Raw genomic sequence first — 24,261 nt, forward strand, 5'->3', positions numbered from 1 at the left:
CTGGACTTAAAACGCATTAATACTGAATAAAAGAGTCAAATACTTGTGTTCTGGCTGCTTCATAAATCCCACAATGTCTTTTTTTCATTCGTTATCCGGTTTGCGTGGGTCAAACAGGTCAAAATGTTGTGCTCAAATCCACAAACTAAAAATCCACAAAAAGAAGAGACTATGCATTCCTGAAACTCGGTATCGCCGTGGTCCATTGAAATCGGTTTAACAGTACGAGAAAAAGGCTTTATGGTCCAAACTTGCAGTCTGAATGAGTGAAATCTGTGGAGAAAAACCAAAGGAATCGTATACACACGTTGAGATTTACAGCCCTTTGGATGTCGTGAGAAATCCAGATGAAATATTCAAAAAATATACAATTAAGGTGACAAATTAAAGAAAAAACTTACAATATTAATATATGGGTGCACATATAAACACTTTTACTACTTTTGATTTAACTTAGTTAAAATAAGTTGTTTAAAAAAAAAAAAAAAATGCCATTCTAGTACCTAGTAGCAGATCAATCACGTAAACTAAATAAGCCATGGGAGCACAATCCACATCATTTATTCACCTGTGATTGCGCAGCACCGCTGTTTTCGGTACGTTGTCATGCAGTGCAAATGCAAGTCAGTGTTTTTCTCTTACAGCATCATAAAAAGTGAAAGCACGTGAAGCCTTTGGAGCAGAAGAGTCGACTTCTGACACTTAGATTAAACTCCAGCTATTGATACGTACAGCATAGTTTGGAACAGCATTACAACATGGAATGACATGCTATCTTTTTCCTACATTTTTGCAGTACGGATCATGTTTAAATCCAAATTATAGCAGCACACAGAAATAATCGATTTATTTTAGGGTTTCCTATAACTTGTAATTGAGCCTTCGGCAAAGACTTGCCCCCACAGTGTCAAAAATGCATGGCGGAGCAAAGAGGAAACTAACAACGTGCCGACAGACAAGACACAGCAGGTTACTGTTGGGAAGAAACAATGTCTTAGCTTTTGAATTTTGTAATTTAAGAAATTCAAACCATAAATACCATTTTGTGGCTCTTTAATTTGTCGTGAGAGATCGCTGTAGCGCCTCAGATCAAGCGGCACATGAACGTCTTTTCATATTTACTAGTTATAGCACAAAATAAACATGAATGAACATCAGAAGGTATCTTGTTTCAACCGCAGAAAAACATCAATACACTTTTTCAAGTTCAAGTCTACCGACGTTAATCTACTCTGGTTTGTTTGTTTGTCAGACAAAATGGCAGATTTGGCATTATGATTGGTCAGATCGCCTGTCAATCAAACTCCCAGCGAAGGGTCAAGTGAATAACAAAGGCCACAGAGAAAGTGATGAGGATGAAAAATTGTATTTTTAAGAAATTATAAATTCAAACTGTACATGAAGCCCCTAGTGAATGTTGATGGCAGTGCAAGAGTATCCAGCATTACTTTTAGAGCAAGTTCACTCATGATTTCCTCCCCCTCATGTCTTTCCAAGTCTGATGATGCTTATAAATGGGAACGGGTGCTATTGAGCTCTAAAAATGACTAAAAAATAATAATAATTTTATAAAAAGGTGGTACTTGGAGCTCGTCCGCATCAGTCACCATTTATTTAAATGGACAGAAGGTTGGACAAAAAGAATTGTCCTTTCTGAGTGAAACATTCCTTAAAGCGATAAATATCACACAAACCGCCATTGAAACTATACCAATAGGCTGATTTCACAACATAAATTCTGGAAAGAATCCATTTTTGACCTCCAAAGAAAAATTAATTACAAATCAGATCAAGAGAGGCGTTCCTGAAAGAAAGAAAGATTGAACTGAAGATCCTTCAACTGTTGTACAGCGAAGAGGTTTGGATTTACTGAAAGTGAACAAGATCTTTCATCAAAAACAGGTGAAGTCCCAGAAGCGACAGTGCAGACACGTCTCTATGAAATCCTGAAGTATAGATGCGCGTGAACAAAAAAACATCCATTATCACACCACCCACCAAAACGAGTCCGTGAGGAGATGTGATCATCCTTCAATCGTCATTATCACACCTCATTATTGACGCATGTCCCACGCAGCGAGAAGGCAGTAATAAATATAATGGCAGTCTGATTGCATGGCATGAGTGATCCCTGGAATATCAGTGTGAGTGGACGGTCACACCGGCCGCGTGCTTTACGGGTCAGTCTCCTTTGGGATTGTCCAGATTCACCACCCGCAGTTCTGTGAGGGTGGCGCTGCTGCTACCGGTGGGCTGCTGGTTTATTAACATCTGAAAAAACAGAACCAAAACTGAATTACTGCGCACTCTTATCCGTCTTCATAAGCATATGTGCAGTTACAAGTGAATAAACAGCACTTTGATAACTGTCAGTCATACTATTGCGTTTTAGTGCCACATCAAAAGAGTGGTCACAACATTATAAGAATAGTTAGAATGTTTTGAGAAAAGTCGAGAACAAAATCGTTGTGAATACAAATACAAATGTTACGTAGTGAGAATAATGTCAAAACATTATAAGAATAAAAGATCGTTTTGGAAATAATGGCATAGTGTGACTAGAATAAAGGCGTAATGTTTTGAGAACAATCTTGTTACATTACAAAAACAAAGGTGTAATGTTATAGTAATAGTCATAACATCACGGGAGTAAAAGCCTAATGTTACAAGATTAAAGGCATTGTGTTACAAGAAAGCAGTAACATTTAAAGAATAAGAATGTAACATTACAAGAATAAAGTCGTTGTTTTTAGAATAAAGACATGACATTACTAGATTAAAGTCACAGTCGTAATGTTGAGAACAACATTGTTTTGAAAATATCAGAATAACGTTACAAGAATCATGGTAACATTACAAGAATAAATCTGCAATGTTTTAAGAACAGTCTCGTAACATTACAAGAACAAAGGCATAATTTTATAAGAATAAAATCATAACGTTATGAAAGTGAAAGCCTAATGTTACAAGATTAAAGTCATAACGTAACGAGAGCAAAAGCCTAATGTTACAAGTTTAAAGTCATAACGTAACCAGAGCAAAGCCTAACGTTACAAGAATAAAGTCATAACGTAACGAGAGCTAAAGCCTAACGTTACAAGGATTAAAGTTATAACGTAACGAGAGCAAAAGCCTAATGTTACAAGTTTAAAGTCATAACGTAACCAGAGCAAAGCCTAACGTTACAAGAATAAAGTCATAACGTAACCAGAGCAAAGCCTAACATTACAAGGATTAAAGTTATAACGTAACGAGAGCGAAAGCCTAATATTACAAGGATTAAAGTTATAACGTAACGAGACCGAAAGCCTAATGTTACAAGGATTAAAGTCATAACGTAATGAGAGCGAAAGCCTAACGTTACAAGGATTAAAGTTATAACGTAACGAGAGCAAAAGCCTTACGTTACAAGGATTAAAGTTATAACGTAACGAGAGCGAAAGCCTAACGTTACAAGGATTAAAGTTATAACGTAACGAGAGCAAAAGCCTAATGTTACAAGTTTAAAGTCATAACGTAACCAGAGCAAAGCCTAACGTTACAAGAATAAAGTCATAACGTAACCAGAGCAAAGCCTAACATTACAAGGATTAAAGTTATAACGTAATGAGACCGAAAGCCTAATGTTACAAGGATTAAAGTCATAACGTAATGAGAGCGAAAGCCTAACGTTACAAGGATTAAAGTTATAACGTAACGAGAGCAAAAGCCTTACGTTACAAGGATTAAAGTTATAACGTATCGAGAGCGAAAGCCTAACGTTACAAGGATTAAAGTTATAACGTAACGAGAGCGAAAGCCTAACGTTACAAGGATTAAAGTTATAATGTAATGAGCGAAGCCTAACGTTACAAGGATTAAAGTTATAACGTAACGAGAGCGAAAGCCTAACGTTACAAGGATTAAAGTTATAACGTAACGAGAGCAAAGCCTTATGTTACAAGGAGTTAAAGTTATAACGTAACGAGAGCGAAAGCCTAACGTTACAAGGATTAAAGTTATAACGTAACGAGAGCTAAAGCCTAACGTTACAAGGATTAAAGTTATAACGTAACGAGAGCTAAAGCCTAACGTTACAAGGATTAAAGTTATAACGTAACGAGAGCGAAAGCCTAACGTTACAAGAATAAAGTCATAACGTAACGAGCGCGAAAGCCTAACGTTAAAAGGATTAAAGTAATAACGTAACGAGAGCGAAAGCATAGCGTTACAAGAATAAAGTCATAACGTAACGAGAGCTAAAGCCTAACGTTACAAGGATTAAAGTTATAATGTATCGAGAGCGAAAGCCTAACGTTACAAGGATTAAAGTTATAATGTAACGAGAGCAAAGCCTTACGTTACAAGGATTAAAGTTATAACGTAACGAGAGTGAAAGCCTAACGTTACAAGGATTAAAGTTATAACGTAACGAGAGCGAAAGCCTAACGTTACAAGGATTAAAGTTATAATGTAACGAGAGCAAAGCCTAACGTTACAAGGATTAAAGTTATAACATAACGAGAGCGAAAGCCTAACGTTACAAGGATTAAAGTTATGACGTAACGAGAGAGAAAAGCCTAACGTTACAAGGATTAAAGTTATAACGTAACTAGAGCGAAAGCCTAACGTTACAAGGATTAAAGTTATAACGTAACGAGAGCAAAGCCTTATGTTACAAGGATTAAAGTTATAACGTAACGAGAGCGAAAGCCTAACGTTACAAGGATTAAAGTTATAACGTAACGAGAGCGAAAGCCTAAAGTTACAAGGATTAAAGTTATAACGTAACGAGAGCGAAAGCCTAAAGTTACAAGGATTAAAGTTATAATGTAACGAGAGCGAAAGCCTAACGTTACAAGTTTAAAGTCAAAACATAACCAGAGCAAAGCCTAACGTTACAAGGATTAAAGTTATAACGTAACGAGAGCGAAAGCCTAACGTTACAAGATTAAAGTTATAACGTAACGAGAGCGAAAGCCTAACGTTACAGGATTAAAGTTATAACGTAACGAGAGCGAAAGCCTAACGTTACAGGATTAAAGTTATAACGTAACGAGAGCAAATGCCTAACGTTACAAGGATTAAAGTTATAACGTAACGAGAGCAAAAGCCTAACGTTACAAGGATTAAAGTTATAACGTAACGAGAGGCGAAAGCCTAACGTTACAAGGATTAAAGTTATAACGTAACGAGAGCAAAGCCTAACGTTACAAGAATAAAGTTATAAAGTAACGAGAGCAAATGCCTAACGTTACAAGAATAAAGTTATAACGTAACGAGAGCAAATGCCTAACGTTACAAGGATTAAAGTTATAACGTAACGAGAGCAAAAGCCTAACGTTACAAGGATTAAAGTTATAACGTAACGAGAGCGAAAGCCTAACGTTACAAGGATTAAAGTTATAACGTAACGAGAGCGAAAGCCTAACGTTACAAGGATTAAAGTTATAACGTAACGAGAGCGAAAGCCTAACGTTACAAGAATAAAGTTATAACGTAACGAGAGCAAATGCCTAACGTTACAAGAATAAAGTTATAACATAACGAGAGCAAAGCCTAACGTTACAAGGATTAAAGTTATAACGTAAGGAGAGCGAAAGCCTAACGTTACAAGGATTAAAGTTATGACGTAACGAGAGCGAAAGCCTAACGTTACAAGGATTAAAGTTATAACGTAACGAGAGCGAAAGCCTAACGTTACAAGTTTAAAGTCAAAACATAACCAGAGCAAAGCCTAACGTTACAAGGATTAAAGTTATAACGTAACGAGAGCGAAAGGCCTAACGTTACAAGATTAAAGTTATAACGTAACGAGAGCGAAAGCCTAACGTTACAGGATTAAAGTTATAACGTAACGAGAGCAAATGCCTAACGTTACAAGGATTAAAGTTATAATGTAACGAGAGCGAAAGCCTAACGTTACAAGGATTAAAGTTATAATGTAACGAGAGCGAAAGCCTAACATTACAAGGATTAAAGTTATAACGTAACGAGAGTGAAAGCCTAACGTTACAAGAATAAAGTTATAACATAACGAGAGCAAAAGCCTAATGTTGCAAGATTAAAGGCAATGTAACATGAATAATGCAGTAACTTTTAAATACAGATGTAACATTACAAGAATAAAGGTGTTGATATGAGACAAAAGACCTAACATTACACATAGAAAGAAACTAGCTTAAGGGGTCAAGTCATACTCTTTGAGAATGAAGTTGTAATGTAAAAAGAACAAAACTAATTCGAAGAGTAATGTTACAAGAATGTTAAAACATTACTAGAAGAAAAAGCTGAAATGTTTTGAGAATAACAGCACTGTTTGTAAAATAAAACCGCAATGTTTTGAGAACAATCTTGTAACATTACAAGAACAAAGCCGCTGTTATGAGAATAAATATAACATTACAACAACAGTCACAGTAGTTTAAAAATAAAGTTGTACAGTTTGACAATAAAATCGTAATGTTATGAGTACAAAATTTGTTTTAAAACATTATCATAACGTTACAAAATTTGTCAAAACATTGCAAGAATAAAAGTAAAATGCTATGAAAATACAGTCGTTATGTTTTGTTTTACGAGAATAAAGTCGCAACAATATGAGAATAAAATCAGTGTTTTAAAGAGCCAACGTGAAAAGACCAACAAGTGGGCGGGTGATATGCTAATGTTTCATGTTGACCAATGTGAAACGGCTTGGTATTCGTTTTAAAAATGACTTGTTTAAATGATTCAAATTCAACTCTTTCTTTTGAGAGACAATAACTTTATACACTGTGCACTTTCAGATTTAAAACCATGCAGGATGAGCTGTGTTACACACTGCATGAACGGTCATTTTCAAAAATCCATAATAGGGGCACTTTAAAAATTACATTTTTCTATTCTGAGAATAAAGGCATATTTTTTTTTTTTTTTTTAGAAAAAGCTTAATATTGTGAAGTTTTGAATAAACAAGAAAAAAAAAAAATATTATGAGAAAAGATGTGATTCAAGAAAAAAAAAAGAAAAGAAATTCTACTAACTAGAACATTAATAGGCCTGTTTCAGAAGCTACTCACAAACAAAACCCATAAAACTTTTGGATACAACAATGCAAAACATTTCCAGCGGAAAACTGTGTGAGGCAAAGTACAAAGAGAGCATTATTTTTTTATTGTTAACTATATTACCGAATGTAGTGGAACGGCTGAAACTGGGATCTGTACAGTTCCAGGAGGTCCCGTGAAAAACATCTGGGGAACTGCACCTAAACACGACCAAAACAAAACAAAGAGCCTCGTAACAATGGAATTACAGTTCGTCATTATCAGAATTAGCATAAGTTCCTGACTTTTCAAAGTTGTTTAAAGACTATCCGTGCATCTTAAAGCGAGACATTAACACACACTGTGACCGTCTGCCGGACCTGAGTCTTGGGCTTGTGTGTGGGACATGTGCATCGCAGCGGGGGCTTGTGGGAAGGTATTGAGCAGAGTCAGACCCCCGTCGGCAAGGGTAGAGGAGGATGTAGCGTACATGACGTGCGCTCCAGGGTACATCATGTGACCTGCCACTGAAGAAGGCACTGAGGACGTGACTATCGTAGCGGTGTGGCTTGCTGTGGGAGAGACAGAGGAGACGTCTTACTGAAGTCATTGATCAGAGCAGTATCTGTGCGTCACAAGGGTGATGCTGTGAGTACCAGTGGAGCTGGTGGAGGTCTGACTGATCTCGGGACTGCTGTCACTGCTCTGAGGACTGGGGTGGACCTGGATGGCCTGTAACTGCTGAGGCGTCGCACCACCTGACACACAAACCACAGACACATCCTCAGTGCACTTCATACTGCCCATAGTTACATGCGCGAATCAATGGAACATGGTCAAAATCTAACTATTAAATGAAATAAATCTGAAATGAAAATAAATATTGGCAAATGTAAACTTGGAAGAAAAAAAGTTAGAAATGTTGCCTTGCAAACTTATTTAAATAAGTAAGTATAAATTGAAGTACATAAATAACCAAAACTAAAATAAAATAAAAAAAATTTAAGCACAAAAGGAAAGTTAAAAAAATAAAAAATAAAACCAACAAGACAGTAACTAAAACTTAAACTAGATTTAAAACTGAATATATAAAAATTAAAGCTAAATGCATTGCAAAAATTATTTTCTTACTTCGTATTCTTGTCTTGTTTTTTAGTATAAATATCCAAACATTCTTGAATCAAGATGCATTTACAAGTTAGATGACTTACGATATTAAGTATTGTTCTCTAAAAAAAAAACAAAAAAAAAAAAAACATCAGAATTGTTGTTTTTGCTTAAAGAGAGCAAACATATCTGTTAATGGGGTAAGAAAAAAAATCTTAATTCAAAGGATAAAACAAGATTTTTTCTTACTCCACTGGCAGATAGTTTTGCTTGTTTTACGCAAAAACTAATAAAATTGACATTTTTTTCAGAAAACAAGACATAATATCTTAAATCACTTCACTTGTAAAATAAATGCATCTTAATTCAAAAATGTTTGGATATTCATACTAGAAAACGACAAAAATACTAAGAAAATAATTTTGTGCAGTGTACTTTAAGTATTTGATGAAAAACAAACTTAGAAACAAAAAAAAACAAATAGAGAGGTTGCCTTGGTAACTAGCTGAAATAAGTACAAACATTACTAAAACCGAAATAAATGTAGTAAATAAAGCTAACAAGTGCTTAAAATATTAGATGAAAACCCAAACAAATGATACATGTTGCCCTAACGAACTTCAATAGTTACAAATATGAATACAATTAGAAATACTAAAATTACTAAAAATGCAATGAAAACAAAGCTAAACAATTATTTTTAATAATAAAGGGGCTTAAAAACATGACCATATGAAAAAGAAATTGCAACAATTTTTATATATATATATATATGGACTTGTGCACTACCCTAAACAGCTGTGTGCAAATGATTTTTATTAATTTTAGTAACAAATATTGTTCATCTAATAAATAATCACGTAATATATGAACCAAAACTGATGTAATATTAGAGTAAAATTCACACAAAGTTAAAATAATTCATACATTGAGCTTTCAATTTTCAAATAATAACAATTTCAAATTGTCACTTGTTTGTTGTGTAAGAGTAAGACCAAACGCCTATGACAAGCACATTTGAGAGCGCTGTAGCATGCAGGACAGGTCGTGGAGCACAGAGAGTTCACGGAGAGTGTGAAGAAGCACTGACCTGTGAGCGAGACCGCGGCCGGCAGGCGGAAGAGCGTGGCCTGTGTGTGTGCGGCGGCGGAGCTGCTGCTGCTGCTGGTTTGCGTCTGTGGACACTGTATGGCCAGAGAGTGTGTCTGCAGCTGACTGAGAGGAACAGTGTGTGTGCCAGGAGGAAGAGAAGCGCCTGCGGGACACACAGCGACACCCTCAGCAAGCCAAGCAGAGCGGCACGCACCAAACACTCGCCCGCTCCAGGCCTAGTCACCGCAAGGTTTTGACCAGGCAAGACTTCACATCGTAAAATGAGATGATCTTTTTTAAATCTAGTTTGAATCTAGTTTAATACAAATGGCAATTAGAAATGTAATATTAGTATTTGTGTCGGTTTGATGGTTTTTGAAAAAGCTTTTATACTATTTAAAAAAAACATGTAAAAATGTCAAGTGGTGTAACCATCAGTCAAAAATAAATAACAGATGCGAGAATACACAGATTTTAAAAATGCGTAAATTTTTTTGCAATACATTTACATTTCCAAAGTTTTTTTTTTCCACATACCAAGAGATTTTTAAAGTCCCCTATAGTGGGGCTGTACGATTATCACAAAAATCATAATTGTCGATTATTCTCTTGAAATTGTAATTGCGATTATTAATTACGATTATCACAGTTTACATTGAATGATGTTTATACCATTGTTTGATGCAGCTGCATATGAAATAAGCTAAAAACTCTCTTAACTGAGAAACTTTTAGTGCTTTTCTATAGTATTAAGCCTCAAATGTCAACTATACACCAGATTGGTTTCTTCTATAAATTATAAAAAAATTTAAATATGAATGGTATTATGTCATACTAAAACTAAAATTAAAATAATGAGAAACACCCTTAAGATAACATGTAGAAAAAAAAAAAAATGCATCTTAAGCACGCAGAATAACATTTGACCCTTAAAACTCATCTTTGATCATCAAAATGTTGGTTCTTGTGAAAATGATTTTCTCATGCCTTAAATTAGCATTATGTCATGTCAAGTTTCTCTATGAGTCAAGTATTTTTTGCATCACTCTTGATGTGAATAGGCCTTTACATAGACGAATCAGTGGAAAGCAGAATTCAAAGTATGCAGACATGCAAGCAAAAAAGTTTGTGTGCACAAACACAAAGACGTCATGCAAGCCGATGCAGAGCATCATGCAAAACCCCTCTGGAGAGTTAAATAAGCCTCAATGTGTGAAAGTGAGAAAAATATCATGCATCAAACGAGCGAATGAGTGACTGACGAGGAGCCTCACCTGGCATGAGCGTGAATCCGCTGGGCAGCTGCATGACCCCCGCCGGAGAGCTCTTGAGCACCGTCCCGTTCGCACTGGAGACGCTCTGAGCGTTCATCCCGGCGGCCACCGGCCAGCAGCTGCTGCTGGAGGTGTGCATGGAGACGGAGGACGAGGAGGGAGAGGACGAGGCCGACGACTGTGTGGTGGTGCTGTTGGTGCTGGTGCCTCCTCCGGGTACAGAGGCAGCCGTGAACGTCGGCTTGATCATCTCCTGCAACAGCACAGACAGTAATAAAACCACCGCTGACAATGAGCTTCCATTTGTTAACATGTTAGTTTATCAGTCACAATGAAAAACACTTCTAAAATGTATCATTCTTGATGTTAACTTTAGGATTTACTAACACATTATTAAAACTGTAAGTTGATTGTGTCAATATTATATAAGGAACCTAAGCAAACATGGACTAACAACTTTAGTATTTTTATTAACTTTTAATAATTCATGCTTATTACCGTTGAATATTAATAAAAACTATCAAATGTACTGCTTATATTTAGTTCATATTAGTTAATGCATTTATTTACGCTAACTAATGTGACCATACTAATGGAAACTAACTGTTGTTAAAATATTTTAGGAACACAAATTTAGGGCGACAATCAATGTTCTTTTTGGTCACAACACACCACAGATATACTAAAACTGGCATTTGTTGGAAAAAATATATATAAAATATAAATTATTTACTTATTAACTTTGTATTATTATTTATTTAGTATTAATAAATAAAAATAAAAAATAAAAAAAATCAAAATTTTTTGTTTATTTATTAATTTCAGATATGCTAAAACTGGCATTTGTTGTAAAAAATAAAATTAAATAAAAGAATCATAATTAATATTTACTTATTCATTTTGTATTCTTTTCATTTAGTATTAATAACATTAAAAATGAACAAAAAAAAACAAGACATTAAAAAATTATATCTACATTTTTTGTTTATTCATTTTATTGTTTTTATTTTTCATCTTATTTTAACATTCATATTTATTTTTTTAATTTTTTACTTATTTTTATTTATTATTAATAAAAAATAATATTAGAAATGAACAAAAATAAAAAATACACAAAAAGTATATCTTAATATATTATTTGTTTTTATTTATCATCTTATTTTAATTATTTATATTTATTTTTAGTTTATTTATTATTTTTATTTACTATTATACATGTTATATAATAACATTAACAAATAATAAATATATTAAAAATCATATCTTAATATATTGTTATTTATCATTTTATCTTAATATTTATTCATATTATTTTTGGTTTATTTATTTACTTATTAATTGTTTGCATTATTTTTATTTATTCTTAATAAATAATACACAATAGCTTCAAATGAATAAATTAAATACATTTTTAAAAATCACATCTAAAGTTTAAAAGATACAACAAAATATTCTATAATATTAAAAACTGGCTTAATATTCACAACATCCTACGAGTGAAGGCTTTGCTCATGAATAATGATTATGAAACTCCTGTGGTGGAAATCAATGAAAAGCAGTCAATTAATGTGCAAATTAAGGAGTATTAAAAAAAAAAAAGTAGTACTGTAGCGCCATATTTATATATTACATAATGTAATAACGCCCATCTAATAATCCAGTCAGTTAAATACTTCACAAATAAAAGGTACTTCATCTCACTTTAGCATTTGTAATGTATTTATCTGAAACCCAATGGACACAAACCAAAAGATACGATTATTAATAATAAATGAAAATCATAATATGAACAAAAACAGCTGAAACTTTCTTCAAAAGATCTTTAGTGTAGGAGCGAGTAAACAGCAGATTTTATTTTTGGATCAACTGTCCCTTTAAGACGACACATTTTCAGGAGAACTTTCAAGACAAACCCAAAAAGCATTTATCGTAGTATTTATTCCAGAGTTTTCCAGTGGCGGCGCAGGCCTGATTGATCGCGGCAGAGCCTGTGGCAACAACTGTGTGATGAGGGCAAGTGTGTCATGAGGATCCCGAGAACGGCAGCTGCCTTCACAGGAAAACAGGTGTCCACACCGCGAGAGAGCGCCGCCAGATCTACGACACGGGGACGACCTGTGCCCTGAGCAACACCGAGGGATTCCTGCTCTCCTTCAGAAGAAGGGCACGACAAAGACTGCAAATACACAGCTCATAACCGATCACTGTGTAGCGAATCTGATGAATCGTGAAAGTACACTACACGATTAAATACACTGCTGTCAAAAGATTGGATTTGGTACGTTTTTTTTTTTTTTATGTTTTTGAAAGAAGTCTCTTCTGCTCAGCATTTATTAGATAAAAAAAAAAAAAAAAAAAAGTAAAACCATAAATTTTGTGAAATATTATTACACTGTAGAAAGTGTTTTCTATGTGAATATATTGTAAACTGTAATTTATTCCTGTGATCAAAGCTGTATTTTCAGCATCATTACTCCAGTCTTCAGTGTCACATGATCTTCAATTTATTAAAAAAAAAAATAATACAATAAAATACTAACCTTAAACTTTTTAAACTGTACTGTTTTTTTATTTTTGATTGTATTTGGTAATGCGATATATCGTGGTAATGAATATGCACGATATTGTTATCGTGGGCACTTCCAAATACCGAGAATAATTATATATTACAAATTATTCAGAATTTGAAATGCATTTTAAGGAATACTTTTCCCAATCTGCTGGTCAAAATGCACAACACCGTTTGTATGCTGCTTTAAAGACCCGTGTGAACTCTGATGTAAACAAGCACGCACAAGAAGCACATGGAGGGACACCGTGAGAGACGCGCTGAATGAAAGCACATTCACTCTCTGACAGCAGATGGCGCTAAACTGCAGAAAATGCAGCCCCTTACCCTGGAAACCCCATAAATAAAAGCAGCTGCTACTTTCTAAACATTTAAATAATATAAAATAATATTTATATATTTCCATAATTTGTTTTCCATTTTAATCTGGACTATAACATGTCCTAGATATTGTTTGAAAGTGTTTTGATTCTTTATTGTTCATTAACACTTTACATTAGGGTTCATTAGTTACCAAACTGCCAATGAAAAATTCTTCTGAACATTCATTAATCTTAGGTATTCCAATATTTAATAACACGTTTGTTAAAATCGAAAGTTGCAACTGTGTTATTTAATGAGCTAACATGAGCTAAGACTTGTATTTTTTAACAAAGATTAGTAACTTCTGTAGCAAATGTAGCTATTGCTCATTGTGAATGTTAATGCATTAACTAAGGTTAACTAATGAGGTCTTATTGTAAAGTGATACCTATGGGTCTTTAAAGTTCTTTTGCACTTTAATCGGTGTAAAATTTTTAATTTTAAATATATTTTTTGTATTGCTTTATTGCATTTAAATGTTCAGTTATTTTTGTTATAAGAAAAAAGTTATTTTACCTGTTGTTACTGTATTATGTCCACTTTTTTAAAACTTAATTTCAATACCATGATAATACCGCATACCGTGGTAAAACATGATCAATTAATCGCAACATGAAAATTTGATACCGGCATATCCCTAACTGTAACAAGTAGTGCTAACGATAATTAGTGCTTAATCTGATTTAATGTTACATGTGTGTGTATTTTGTATATTTGTTATGTCTACAGTATATAAATACACACACACACACACACACATATATATTTAAGGAAAATGTTATGTTTATATATTCAATATATTTATCTGTAATATAAATTATATATATATATATATATATATATATATATATATATATATATATATATATATATATATATATATATATATATATATATATATATGTGTGTTTGTGTGTGTGTGTTTGTTTGTGTGTGTTTTTTTGTGTGTGAGTAAATATTTTCAAAATATATACAGATTGTGTGTATTTATATATACATAATAAATATACACAAAACACACACGTATATTATGTAAACGAAATTTTTTATTTTGGATGTGATTAATCGCTAATTATCGACTTTGGGAAAAGACTGGGTTTAGGGAATAAATATGTATTAAAAACAAGTTGTTACACTATGATATAAAAAATTTTAATAACTGAATTTATTTAAACAAATTGTATTTATATCTATTAAAGCAAAACTTCAGAATGCAGACATGATAAATAAACATGTCAGAATACAAGACTTCACTTGAGTCCAATTATACAGGACACTTAAAGGGATAGTTCACCCAAAGTTGATATGTATGTTTTCATTTACTCATCCTCATGTTGTTCCAAACCTGTATGATTTTCTGTCATCTTTAGAAAAGAATGGCCAAAAGAAGATATTTTGAAGAATGTTGGTAACCAAGTAGTCGATGGTACCCATTGACTTCCACAGTATTTTTGGTCCATACTATGAAAGTCAATGGCTACCGTCAACTTTTTGGTTATCAACATTCTTCAAAATTTTTGAGCGTATATTATATTTCACTGCAAAAACAATCCACATTTCTTACATGAATACCTCACCACAATTGTATTTGGAGTATATTTGATTGTTTCAGTTGATGGAAAAGCTTCATAAATTAAAAGTCGTCATCCTTCCAAACTGAATTGGTCCTACTGAAAAAGACTCTTAGGTGTTGTTACACACGGTCCATTTCACTACCAAACTGCAGGGACTTCTGACATATTCAGCATCTGTAACCGAAAACCAGTCTGTGTCATAGAGCCCTGGAGCATTTGTGAGCCATCAAACTTGGAAAGAGGGATCCCATTCCCATGACGACTTTTCAAAACATGCACTATATGATGAGCTTGCCATCAGCTCCACAAGATGCTTTTTTAAAGCAATTTCGTAAACAGAGATTCGGGTTTCTAATCTTTGCATGCTCACTCACTGCTTGCCCTAAATCAGTAGGGAAAAGGGGAGTGTGGGGGGGTATGTCATCCAAATTTGAAAACAGCTGCAGCTTATACGGAATGTGATCAGCCATGAGCCAAGAAAGTGTTCTGGGAAAACCAGACCATATAAGGACATGCAGACAGCATCTAATCCTTATCGATGAGAGCTGGACACTGTGAATAATACACGCTGCCAAACAAGACATGATTGGGGTGATGTTAACAGTCTTAAATGAGGGCAAAACTGGTGTATGCAGATCGTCCAACAGGGGCTTTGTGGGAAAGCCGTGCATGATTTCTTTCAACGTTAAAACACACTATTGTAGTCTGGAAAACCGAGACCTGCAAAGGTCAAGAAACTCGAGAATGGGAGTAAGTTTCCACTCAAATGATAGACTACGGAACAATAAAGGATGTCCTGAAAGTTTGTTTTTAATAATACATCCATAATTTCATCCAAGTATCCAACTGGTTTCAACTTTATCTACTACGTTTTCTGCAAACTTTCAAAAAAAGGTCTCAAAACCCACTTTGCTCCAACCAACTACTGTTAACACAAGACTGTGTCCCAAGTAAGCATCCCTAATAAAAAGCGTTTGGTTCACATCATTTGCTGTGTCGTGTATCAAGATGGTGTAACTTTTCTACCTACTTAGTTAAACTTTAAAAACAAAAGTTGAGACCCGTTGTGCTCCATCCGGCTATTGTGAACACAAGAATGCCATTTTTTGCATGATGTGTCTGAATATTTTTAAGATGATGCATCAAAATAACAAGTTTAATGTTTTTTTTTGTACTAAATTTCTATCAAGTTTCAAAACGTATCTAGTCCACACAATGTTGTGCCACACATACTGAATGTTTTTAACATTGAACAAGTTTCAACATTTTTCAACCAAATTTTATACCAACTTTCAAAATACATTGTGCTCTAGCCATCTATTGTGAACACAAGATTGCATCCTAAGTGAGCACCCCTACTGAACATTGATTGATTCAAATAAATTGTCCAGAACAATTTTTAAGATGATGTCAAATGATCTAAATAATTAAGTTTCAACTTCTCTACCAACTTAGTTAAACTTAAAAAAAAAATAAAAAATTTGGGACCGGTTGTGCTCTGACCAAGATGATGCATCAGATTAACAAATTTCAATGTTTTTCTACCAAAACTTCTACCAACTCTACCAAAACACATCTCAAAACCTGTTGTACTTTAGATAATTATTGCAAACGCCCCAAAAGAAAAACATCTAGTCCATGCAACACTGCAACATGCATCCTGAAAGTTTTTTTTTTGATGCATCACATTAGCAAGTTTAAAAAAAAATTGACCACATTTTCTACCAACTTTCAAAACAACTCAAAACCCATTGTTCTCCAGCCAGCTATTGTGAACACAAAACTGTGTCTTAAGTGAGTGGACCTAATGACAAGCATTTGATTCTCACTATTTCTTGTGCTGCGTGTCCTGAACATCAAACTAACACGTTTCAACTTTTCCACCAAATTAAACTTTAAAATCATGTCTTGAGACCCATTGTGCTTTATCTAGCTCTTGTGAACAAGAATGTGTCCTAAGTGAACACCCCTAAAGAAGAGCTTCTGATCCACACAATTTTTTGCACCTTCTTGAAAGATTTTTTTTTTTCGGCCTTTATCAAGTTAACAAGTTTCAATCTTTTTCTACCAAGTTACTCAAAATAAAAAAACAACTTGAGAACTGTTGTGTGCCATTTAACGGTTGTGAACAAAATAATAGATCCTAAATGAACACCTCTAAAGAAAAGCATCTGGTGAAAAGCATTCAATTTGTTATTCCACGCATCCTGAAAGTTTAAATGTTTAGCAACTTTCAACACATGTTCTGAGGCCTGTTGTACTCCAATTGTACTATAATAAACACAAGAATTCATCCTTAGTAAAATACATACAGCCTGTCATCATGTCTTGTAAACAAGCACACCCTAATTTATGACCATAGCATCGACTACTTCACTGAAAATATGTACCAGAAAGTATGTACCTTTGGCTCTGTGAGACCATCAGCCTCTGAGACCTGGTAGGTGAGGTCCGTCTCCTCGAATCCGGTGGCACTCATCCGCTGGTCTGTTGAAGGGTCCGTACGGGGTGGAGAATCAGGGGAATTCAGGCAGGTCTGGATCAGGGCTTTACCCGTTTCACTGGTGATCATGGGCTGAAGTTTCCGCGTGGCAAACGTGTAGACGTGGCCCGTCTCGCTGGCAACCAGGAGCAAAACTTGCGTCCCCGTTAAGGTGGATAATTCGTAAGCCTGGAAATATTGAGAGGAAAAGCCAGAGCCCTTCTGTATTAGAGTGAGGTTTCCATGACCAGCAGACACAGATTGATAAGTGACAGCAAACTTGTAGTAAACTTGACACTGATTGATTGGACAATGGTGACAAACATCTTGGAATTGTCACAAATGTTGTGTGGTTGAATATTGTGTGCAGATTAATGAACTGGTAAGAAGTGCAACTAATTGCAACTACTGAGCCACGGATACCAGAGAAGCCCGTCACATGTTCCTGAAGGTCACCTGTGGCCTACTGCAGGTTGTCATTACACCCTCCGTGCCCGACTTCTGCATCTAGGCCAGTTCTCAAGATATGCAGATATATTAATAATGTCTAGCGCTGCAGTAACCTGATCCGGCATCAGGACTATTTCTGCTGAGACAGGAACGAATGACAATCGAGTGAGCAATGACAAATGAGTCAGAGCAGATGTGGAAACTACCTTCAACTGAGTCACTGTCAGACGTGTCAGACCTCAGCTGCTCACAGTCAGTGAGTGTTGTTAGGGTCTTTGCTGTTGAAATGTGTGTAATAATGGTGTGGTGTAAACACAACAGTAAACTAGTACCCGTTTAGTGCTATAGAACTAGTATTAGTTAACTTGCATGTTAAATAGTATGGTTATAATAGTATCAGTATTGGTTTACGATGAGTATCAGTATAGCAGTAATACTATTAGTACAGTAGCATCAGCAAATTTATATGGTGCAAGTAATGACACAGTACTAGTACGTAGGGCTGCACGATTAATCTAAATTAAATCGAAAAGGCGATAAAACGCGTTTAGGCAGAAGCTGTGATTGCCATGAGTATCTTTCAGTGAAACTCGGTTCTGTGATCAGCAGTAAATCTCCATCCAAAGGCCAGAGGGCGATCTCGCGCTGAAACTCCAAGTACACCTCACAGAAGAAACCCAGGAAATCCCTATTGGTTGCTGAATAAACAGAAGATTTATTAGAGTAGTTAATCGTTAGCATAAGTGTGGCTAACGCTAATATAATGAGCATTAGAATGAAGTTTCTTTATTAACTATTTAATGCTCCTATAACTTTTATTAAGGTAAAAAACATGAAGACATGATGATATTTATTATTTTTACACACCAGAGGCTTTTAAATGAATTGTGAATCTAAAATACGCGTGTTAGAGAATGTACAAATGGTTAACATTGTTTGTGTCATATCAGTCAGAAAAGCAGTTCTCTGACTTAGTTGTTATTCTTGGCTTTAAAATTTAAAAGCCCTTTAAAACTACATATGTACACAGTTTGGATTAAATGAAAGTATAGTAAAAAAATTGAATTGGCATGTTTTTGTGTTTTGCTTCGGAGCCGAAATTGGAGCCGAGAACCATGGATTTTCACTGGTATTGGTACCGAATACTGAAATTTTGTAAAATTAGTGACTAATAAACACACGACTACGACAATATATGGATTATCTGAGTTTGTCTTACTATAATTTTTATTATAATAAAAATAATACAATGCTAATCGACATAACCTTTATCACTGCTTAGAATACTATGAAATATGTTGCGTGCCTTATTCTGTGTAAGAAGCATCACATCTCACAGAAGTATTTATTTCAAACACTTGACTGACGTTATGAAGTGAGTTTGGAGTAAAAACGTTGTTAAATGTGGTATTTTCACGTGCTTTCAGATGGAGCAGTATTTACTACACAGAGCCGTAGTTCACCGAGAAGCTACGCAAACTGCTTTCATAATCACGCGATTAAATCGTCTGCGATTATGAACGGGATTTTGTGTAGCTTGTCAGTGAACTACAGCTCCGTGTAGTAAATGCTGCTCCATCTGAAAGCACGTGATGGAGATTTACTACTAATCACAGAACTGGCTTTACTGACAAGATGCGCATGACAATCGCATTCGTTAAAATTGTTACAAACAAATACAATAACAAGATACAACTAAAATGCACTGTGCTTTAAGTTTTTCAGGTAGGTTTAACAGTTATATTCCGGTACAGAAATACCACAGAAACAGAATAATCTATTTAACTTTAAAACAACACTGGTTAGTCTTCAATGTATAAATGAACATTAATGAAAGACAGCTGCAGGCTTATTTAGGTTTTTGTCTCTTTAAGACCTCATGTATGGATCAAACTGTAACACGTAAGTTTTGTTTCTCAACTGTTTACATTAACTTGATAGCCTGAATACCAACAATGTTTAGTATAAATCGACTGTTTACATGAATACTCATCAAGACGGGCACTTTGACATATTTTTGTATGTATTTGGCCGTTTACGTGCAAAGGTGCGCACTCTCAGATGCGTCTCTATGTGTGCGCACTCTGGGTGTGAGGCGGCTCACAGAAAGGGTCTCATAGTCACAGAGCGCGCAAGTACTGAATTGAGCACTTGAATGTTTAAAATTGCAAGACTCAAAAACACATGCAAATGATACATTCCGTCATCTGTCGAATGATTCTTTCATTTTTTGTTGCGATTGATACATTCCGTCTTTCATGTTGAAATATCTGCAGGAATCAGTAGAATTATGAGCAATCCTTTGCCGAAATTCAATATAAATGCAAATTCATTTAAAACAGGAGACGTTTTTAGAGAGGGAGAGACAGAAGTTTCTCCGCTAACGGCTGTACACAAAGCAGCGCTCCGCTCACAAACGCTGTTTTTTTACTTATTAGGTATTAGATAAGCGGTGTGGGTGGGGGAAGTAGATAGATAATGGATTGGTTATTTTTTTTTTGGAAGTTATTTATGTATATATGTACGGAAAGTATGTATCGATCTTTTATTTTACTATTTGGTAAAATAACAAAATTAATTTCTTTACAGTCCACTAGATGGTGGTGTTGGGTTTTTTTCTAAAATCCTTTGAAATTGAAATTGACAACTTAAAGCTGTTTATGATTTAAGCAGCGCAATATTTAACTAGAAGGGTAAAAGTGACGGTTATTTTTGTCAGTTACGGCTCGTTAGCTCCAGCTTTCTTCCCGCTTTAAATCAGATACAGAGATGAAATAGTGCGGTAAGACCACATTTATTTGAATGCATTATCAATCGAGAGAGAGATGACTGTTGGCCAGAGGGGCACTGAGTGTGAATTACCTGCATCTGAGCATCTCTCTCTACAAACAATGAAGATGTTTATTTACTTAGAATTTACCTTGTTGCTGAGGAAGATAATGTAGTGATCTAGTATCATGTTGTTTTATTAATAAAAGTCACGGGGCAGCACCGGCAATAAGTTTCTGTGTGTGCGCAGTGCGATCTGCAATCTCCACCCTCTCTTCCTCTCACTGTGTTTATGTGCGAGTGGTGTATGTGTGAGCATCAATTAAAGCAGTGCATTAATACGGTGATATAGAACTGCCTTGGAACTACATGGAATGAAAAATAATAATTAAAATAAAATACTAAGAGCACTGCAGTGCGTAGTATACCTGTTGTAGTACAGTTTACTTTAAGAGTACTTTATGTTTAATTTAAATTTAACATTTTTATTTTAATGTAAGACTGTTTTATTTATTTGAAACTTACCAGTAATTTACTTTCAAATGCTCCGATTGCTGGATCCGCACAACTTTTTTGTACAAGTTAAGTTGCATTGTTCAAAATACCTGTAGCAGCACAGAAGTGCATACCTGTTTACATTTAATTATATCTATACTACTAGTGACACTAGTATTTCTATAGTATTAAAATCAGAATAGATATAGCCTAAAACAATTGATACCTGTATCGCTACATTATTAAAATCAGTATAATGATATTACTGGTGATACTAATATTTCTACAGTATTAGAATCATAGTAGCAGTATGAAACTAGTGTCACTAGTATTTCTTAAGAATTAGATAGATATAAAACTGGTGAAACCAGTATTTCTACAGTATTAAAATCAGAATCAACATACAACTAGTGATACCAGTATTGCTAAAGTATTACAATCAGTGCAATTCAAGTGACTAGAATTTCTACAGTATTACAATCATAGTAGCAATATAAAACTAATGATACTACTATTTCTACAGTACTAAATCAGAATAGAAACTAATGATATCACCTGTATTGCTACAGTATTAAAATCAGTATTATACTATGATATTAGTATTTCTGCAGCATTAGAATCAGTATAATCATCTAAAACTGCTTGTACTAGTATTTCTACAGTAGTAATAATATAGCTATAGCATTAGAATCAGTACAATAACAATAATAGTGACATCAGTATTTCTACAGTATTAGAATCAGTATAATCATATAAAACTGGTTGTACTAGTATTTCTACAGTAGTACTACAGTAGTAATAATAGTATAGCTATAGCATTAGAATCAGTACAATAACAATAATAGTGACATCAGTATTTCTACAGTATTAGAATCAGTATAATCATATAAAACTGGTTGTACTAGTATTTCTACAGTAGTAATAATAGCATAGCTATAGCATTAGAATCAGTACAATAACAATAATAGTGACATCAGTATTTCTACAGTATTAGAATCAGTATAATCATCTTAAACTAGTTGTACTAGTATTTCTACAGTAGTACTACAGTAGTAATAATAGTATAGCTATAGCATTAGAATCGGTTCAATAACAATAATAGTGACATTAGTATTTCTACAGTTTTAGAATCAGTATAATCATCTAAAACTGGTTGTACTAGTATTTCTACAGTAGTAATAATAGTATAACTATAGCATTAGAATCAGTACAATAACAATAAAAGTGACATCAGTATTTCTACAGTATTAGAATCAGTATAATCATCTAAAACTGGCTGTACTAGTATTTCTACAATATTAGAATCAGCATAATCATTTAAATCTTGTAGTGTACAATACAGTATATTGCTAGAGCACTACTAGTAGTAACTTGATAGCACTAGCAGTGGTATAACACTAGCAGCAGTGGTACTATTACTGCAGTATTAGAATAATGATGGTAATTTAAACCTAGTGAAACTAGTATCAGTACTGTAATGTAATATTAGTAGAATACCTGTGTCAGTATACTGGTGTGCTAGTATTGGAGTAGTAATGATGTTGCTTGTTTAATACTACCTCTAGCTAATTCTTGACTAGCAGTAGGAGGCACAAGCACACATGTGTGCTGGCTGAGCGTAACGTTACCTTCTTCATAATGCCAGTCTTTCTCTTGCTGAAGGTCGTGTATCTCCTCAGCTTGTTGTCAATAAACTCCATCTTAATTTTCACCCGTCCTCGCGTTTTCTTGCCCGGTTTAGCGCCGGCCACCCCGGCGGAAACCCCTCCGTATCCCGCCGACAGTCCCGCGTGAGATCCCGAGGATACACCGACCTCCATCTCACTCCTCTCCCGCTTCACCCCTCTCCTGTCCACCGCGGGACTCTCCTCATCGTCCCCGGAGTCCGAGTCTCCGTCGGAGCCGCTCAGCACAGCCTCCACCGACGGCCTGTCGTCGTACCTGCCGCCGTCAGGCAGGTTTATGGCAGAGTTTACCGCCCCCAGAGCCCCAGATGTACTGCCCACCTGTAGAGGGGTCAATCCCGCGCCGTTACCGGAGCGCCCAGCCCCTCTGGCCATCCCGTTTCCCCCTAACATCGCCCCGCGGTAACTTAGGTGCAGAGATCCGAGCAGATCCCAGATCAAACCCAGCAGATCGCGTCCCTCGACTCCGAACTTACCTCACATATGCTAGGCTAGGAAACATTAGCTCCCTTTAGCACACAAAACGCGCGGGGTCTGGAGTTTGAGGACGGATTTATCTGTCTGTTTGAAAGCCGCGATTCAGGCAGCTCGTGATTTCCAAAAACAAACCTCCAAAACTAGCCCCTCACGACCATCGTACAAAGTTTACAAGCGTATAGTTTCCGCCTACGGTCCATCAATCAAACCTCAAGTGAACTTACGCCGCGCTTGCCACATTTGGAAACAACGAATCGCGACCGTGCCTCAATGTGCCTCCGCGTACAGAACTAGTTACCTGCAGTAACGTCAGTATCGCGTAACATTAGTCCCTTTTAACACATGAACGACTATATTTCGGTCGTGTTTAATGTTTAATGTTTTCTGAAACTATATAATTGCTAATAGCACGCTTATTTAGGGAATTCATCTCACGAGGTCGTTCGCCTAAAGATCTACTTTCCTCCAAATAAAGCGAGGCGATGTTTCCTTATATGGCCATGGCTGTCCATGTATGGTGAGTCACAGCGCTGCGCTGCGATTGGTTACGCAAACCTCTCCGACTCTGTGATTGGTTCGAATCTAATTTGGCCGACAGAAATGGTTGACGTCATGCACCGCGACCTAGTAGCAAATTCTCCTGGACCTTAGACCCTAACGGTAGTATTAACGACATAAATACACAGTTTCTGACGAGGAATGGAAGAAAAGGTAAACCACACTCACTTGACGAACTTCTAAATCCAAGAACGTGTTGTTAGACTATCTGCTGAGTTCAGTTTGAGTAAAAACTGAGGTGAATTTCAGCTCTGTGGGAAATTATGCGCTACTCTGAGTAACCAGCAGATGAGGCTCTTACATTAAGTAAACCAAGTTAAACTAAACTCTCATTTGCTTACAAATACCAAAATACATTC

At 35.3% G+C, this 24,261-nt stretch overlaps 1 protein-coding gene across 4 annotated transcripts; it reads right to left on the reverse strand.

Moving 5' to 3' along the window:
• LOC109047426 (serum response factor-like) lies at positions 1 to 23,812 on the reverse strand. Of its 4 annotated transcripts, none has more exons than XM_042749686.1 (8): positions 22,811 to 23,812; positions 17,391 to 17,657; positions 10,481 to 10,733; positions 9,205 to 9,369; positions 7,664 to 7,765; positions 7,370 to 7,579; positions 7,152 to 7,228; positions 1 to 2,271 (listed from the first exon to the last, which is right to left on the reverse strand). In XM_042749686.1, exons 1-8 carry the CDS (start codon positions 23,258 to 23,260, stop codon positions 2,182 to 2,184), a joined length of 1,614 nt encoding a protein of 537 aa, XP_042605620.1. In that variant the 5' UTR covers positions 23,261 to 23,812; the 3' UTR covers positions 1 to 2,181. The 4 variants fall into 4 exon arrangements, with proteins under 4 accessions (XP_042605620.1, XP_042605621.1, XP_042605622.1 ...); XM_042749687.1 differs by having other exon boundaries at positions 7,388 to 7,579; positions 22,811 to 23,809; XM_042749688.1 differs by lacking the exon at positions 9,205 to 9,369.
• Positions 23,813 to 24,261: the final 449 nt, after the last annotated feature.

Source organism: Cyprinus carpio, chromosome B22 (assembly GCF_018340385.1).
Source record: "Cyprinus carpio isolate SPL01 chromosome B22, ASM1834038v1, whole genome shotgun sequence".
Taxonomy (NCBI): Eukaryota; Metazoa; Chordata; class Actinopteri; order Cypriniformes; family Cyprinidae; genus Cyprinus; species Cyprinus carpio.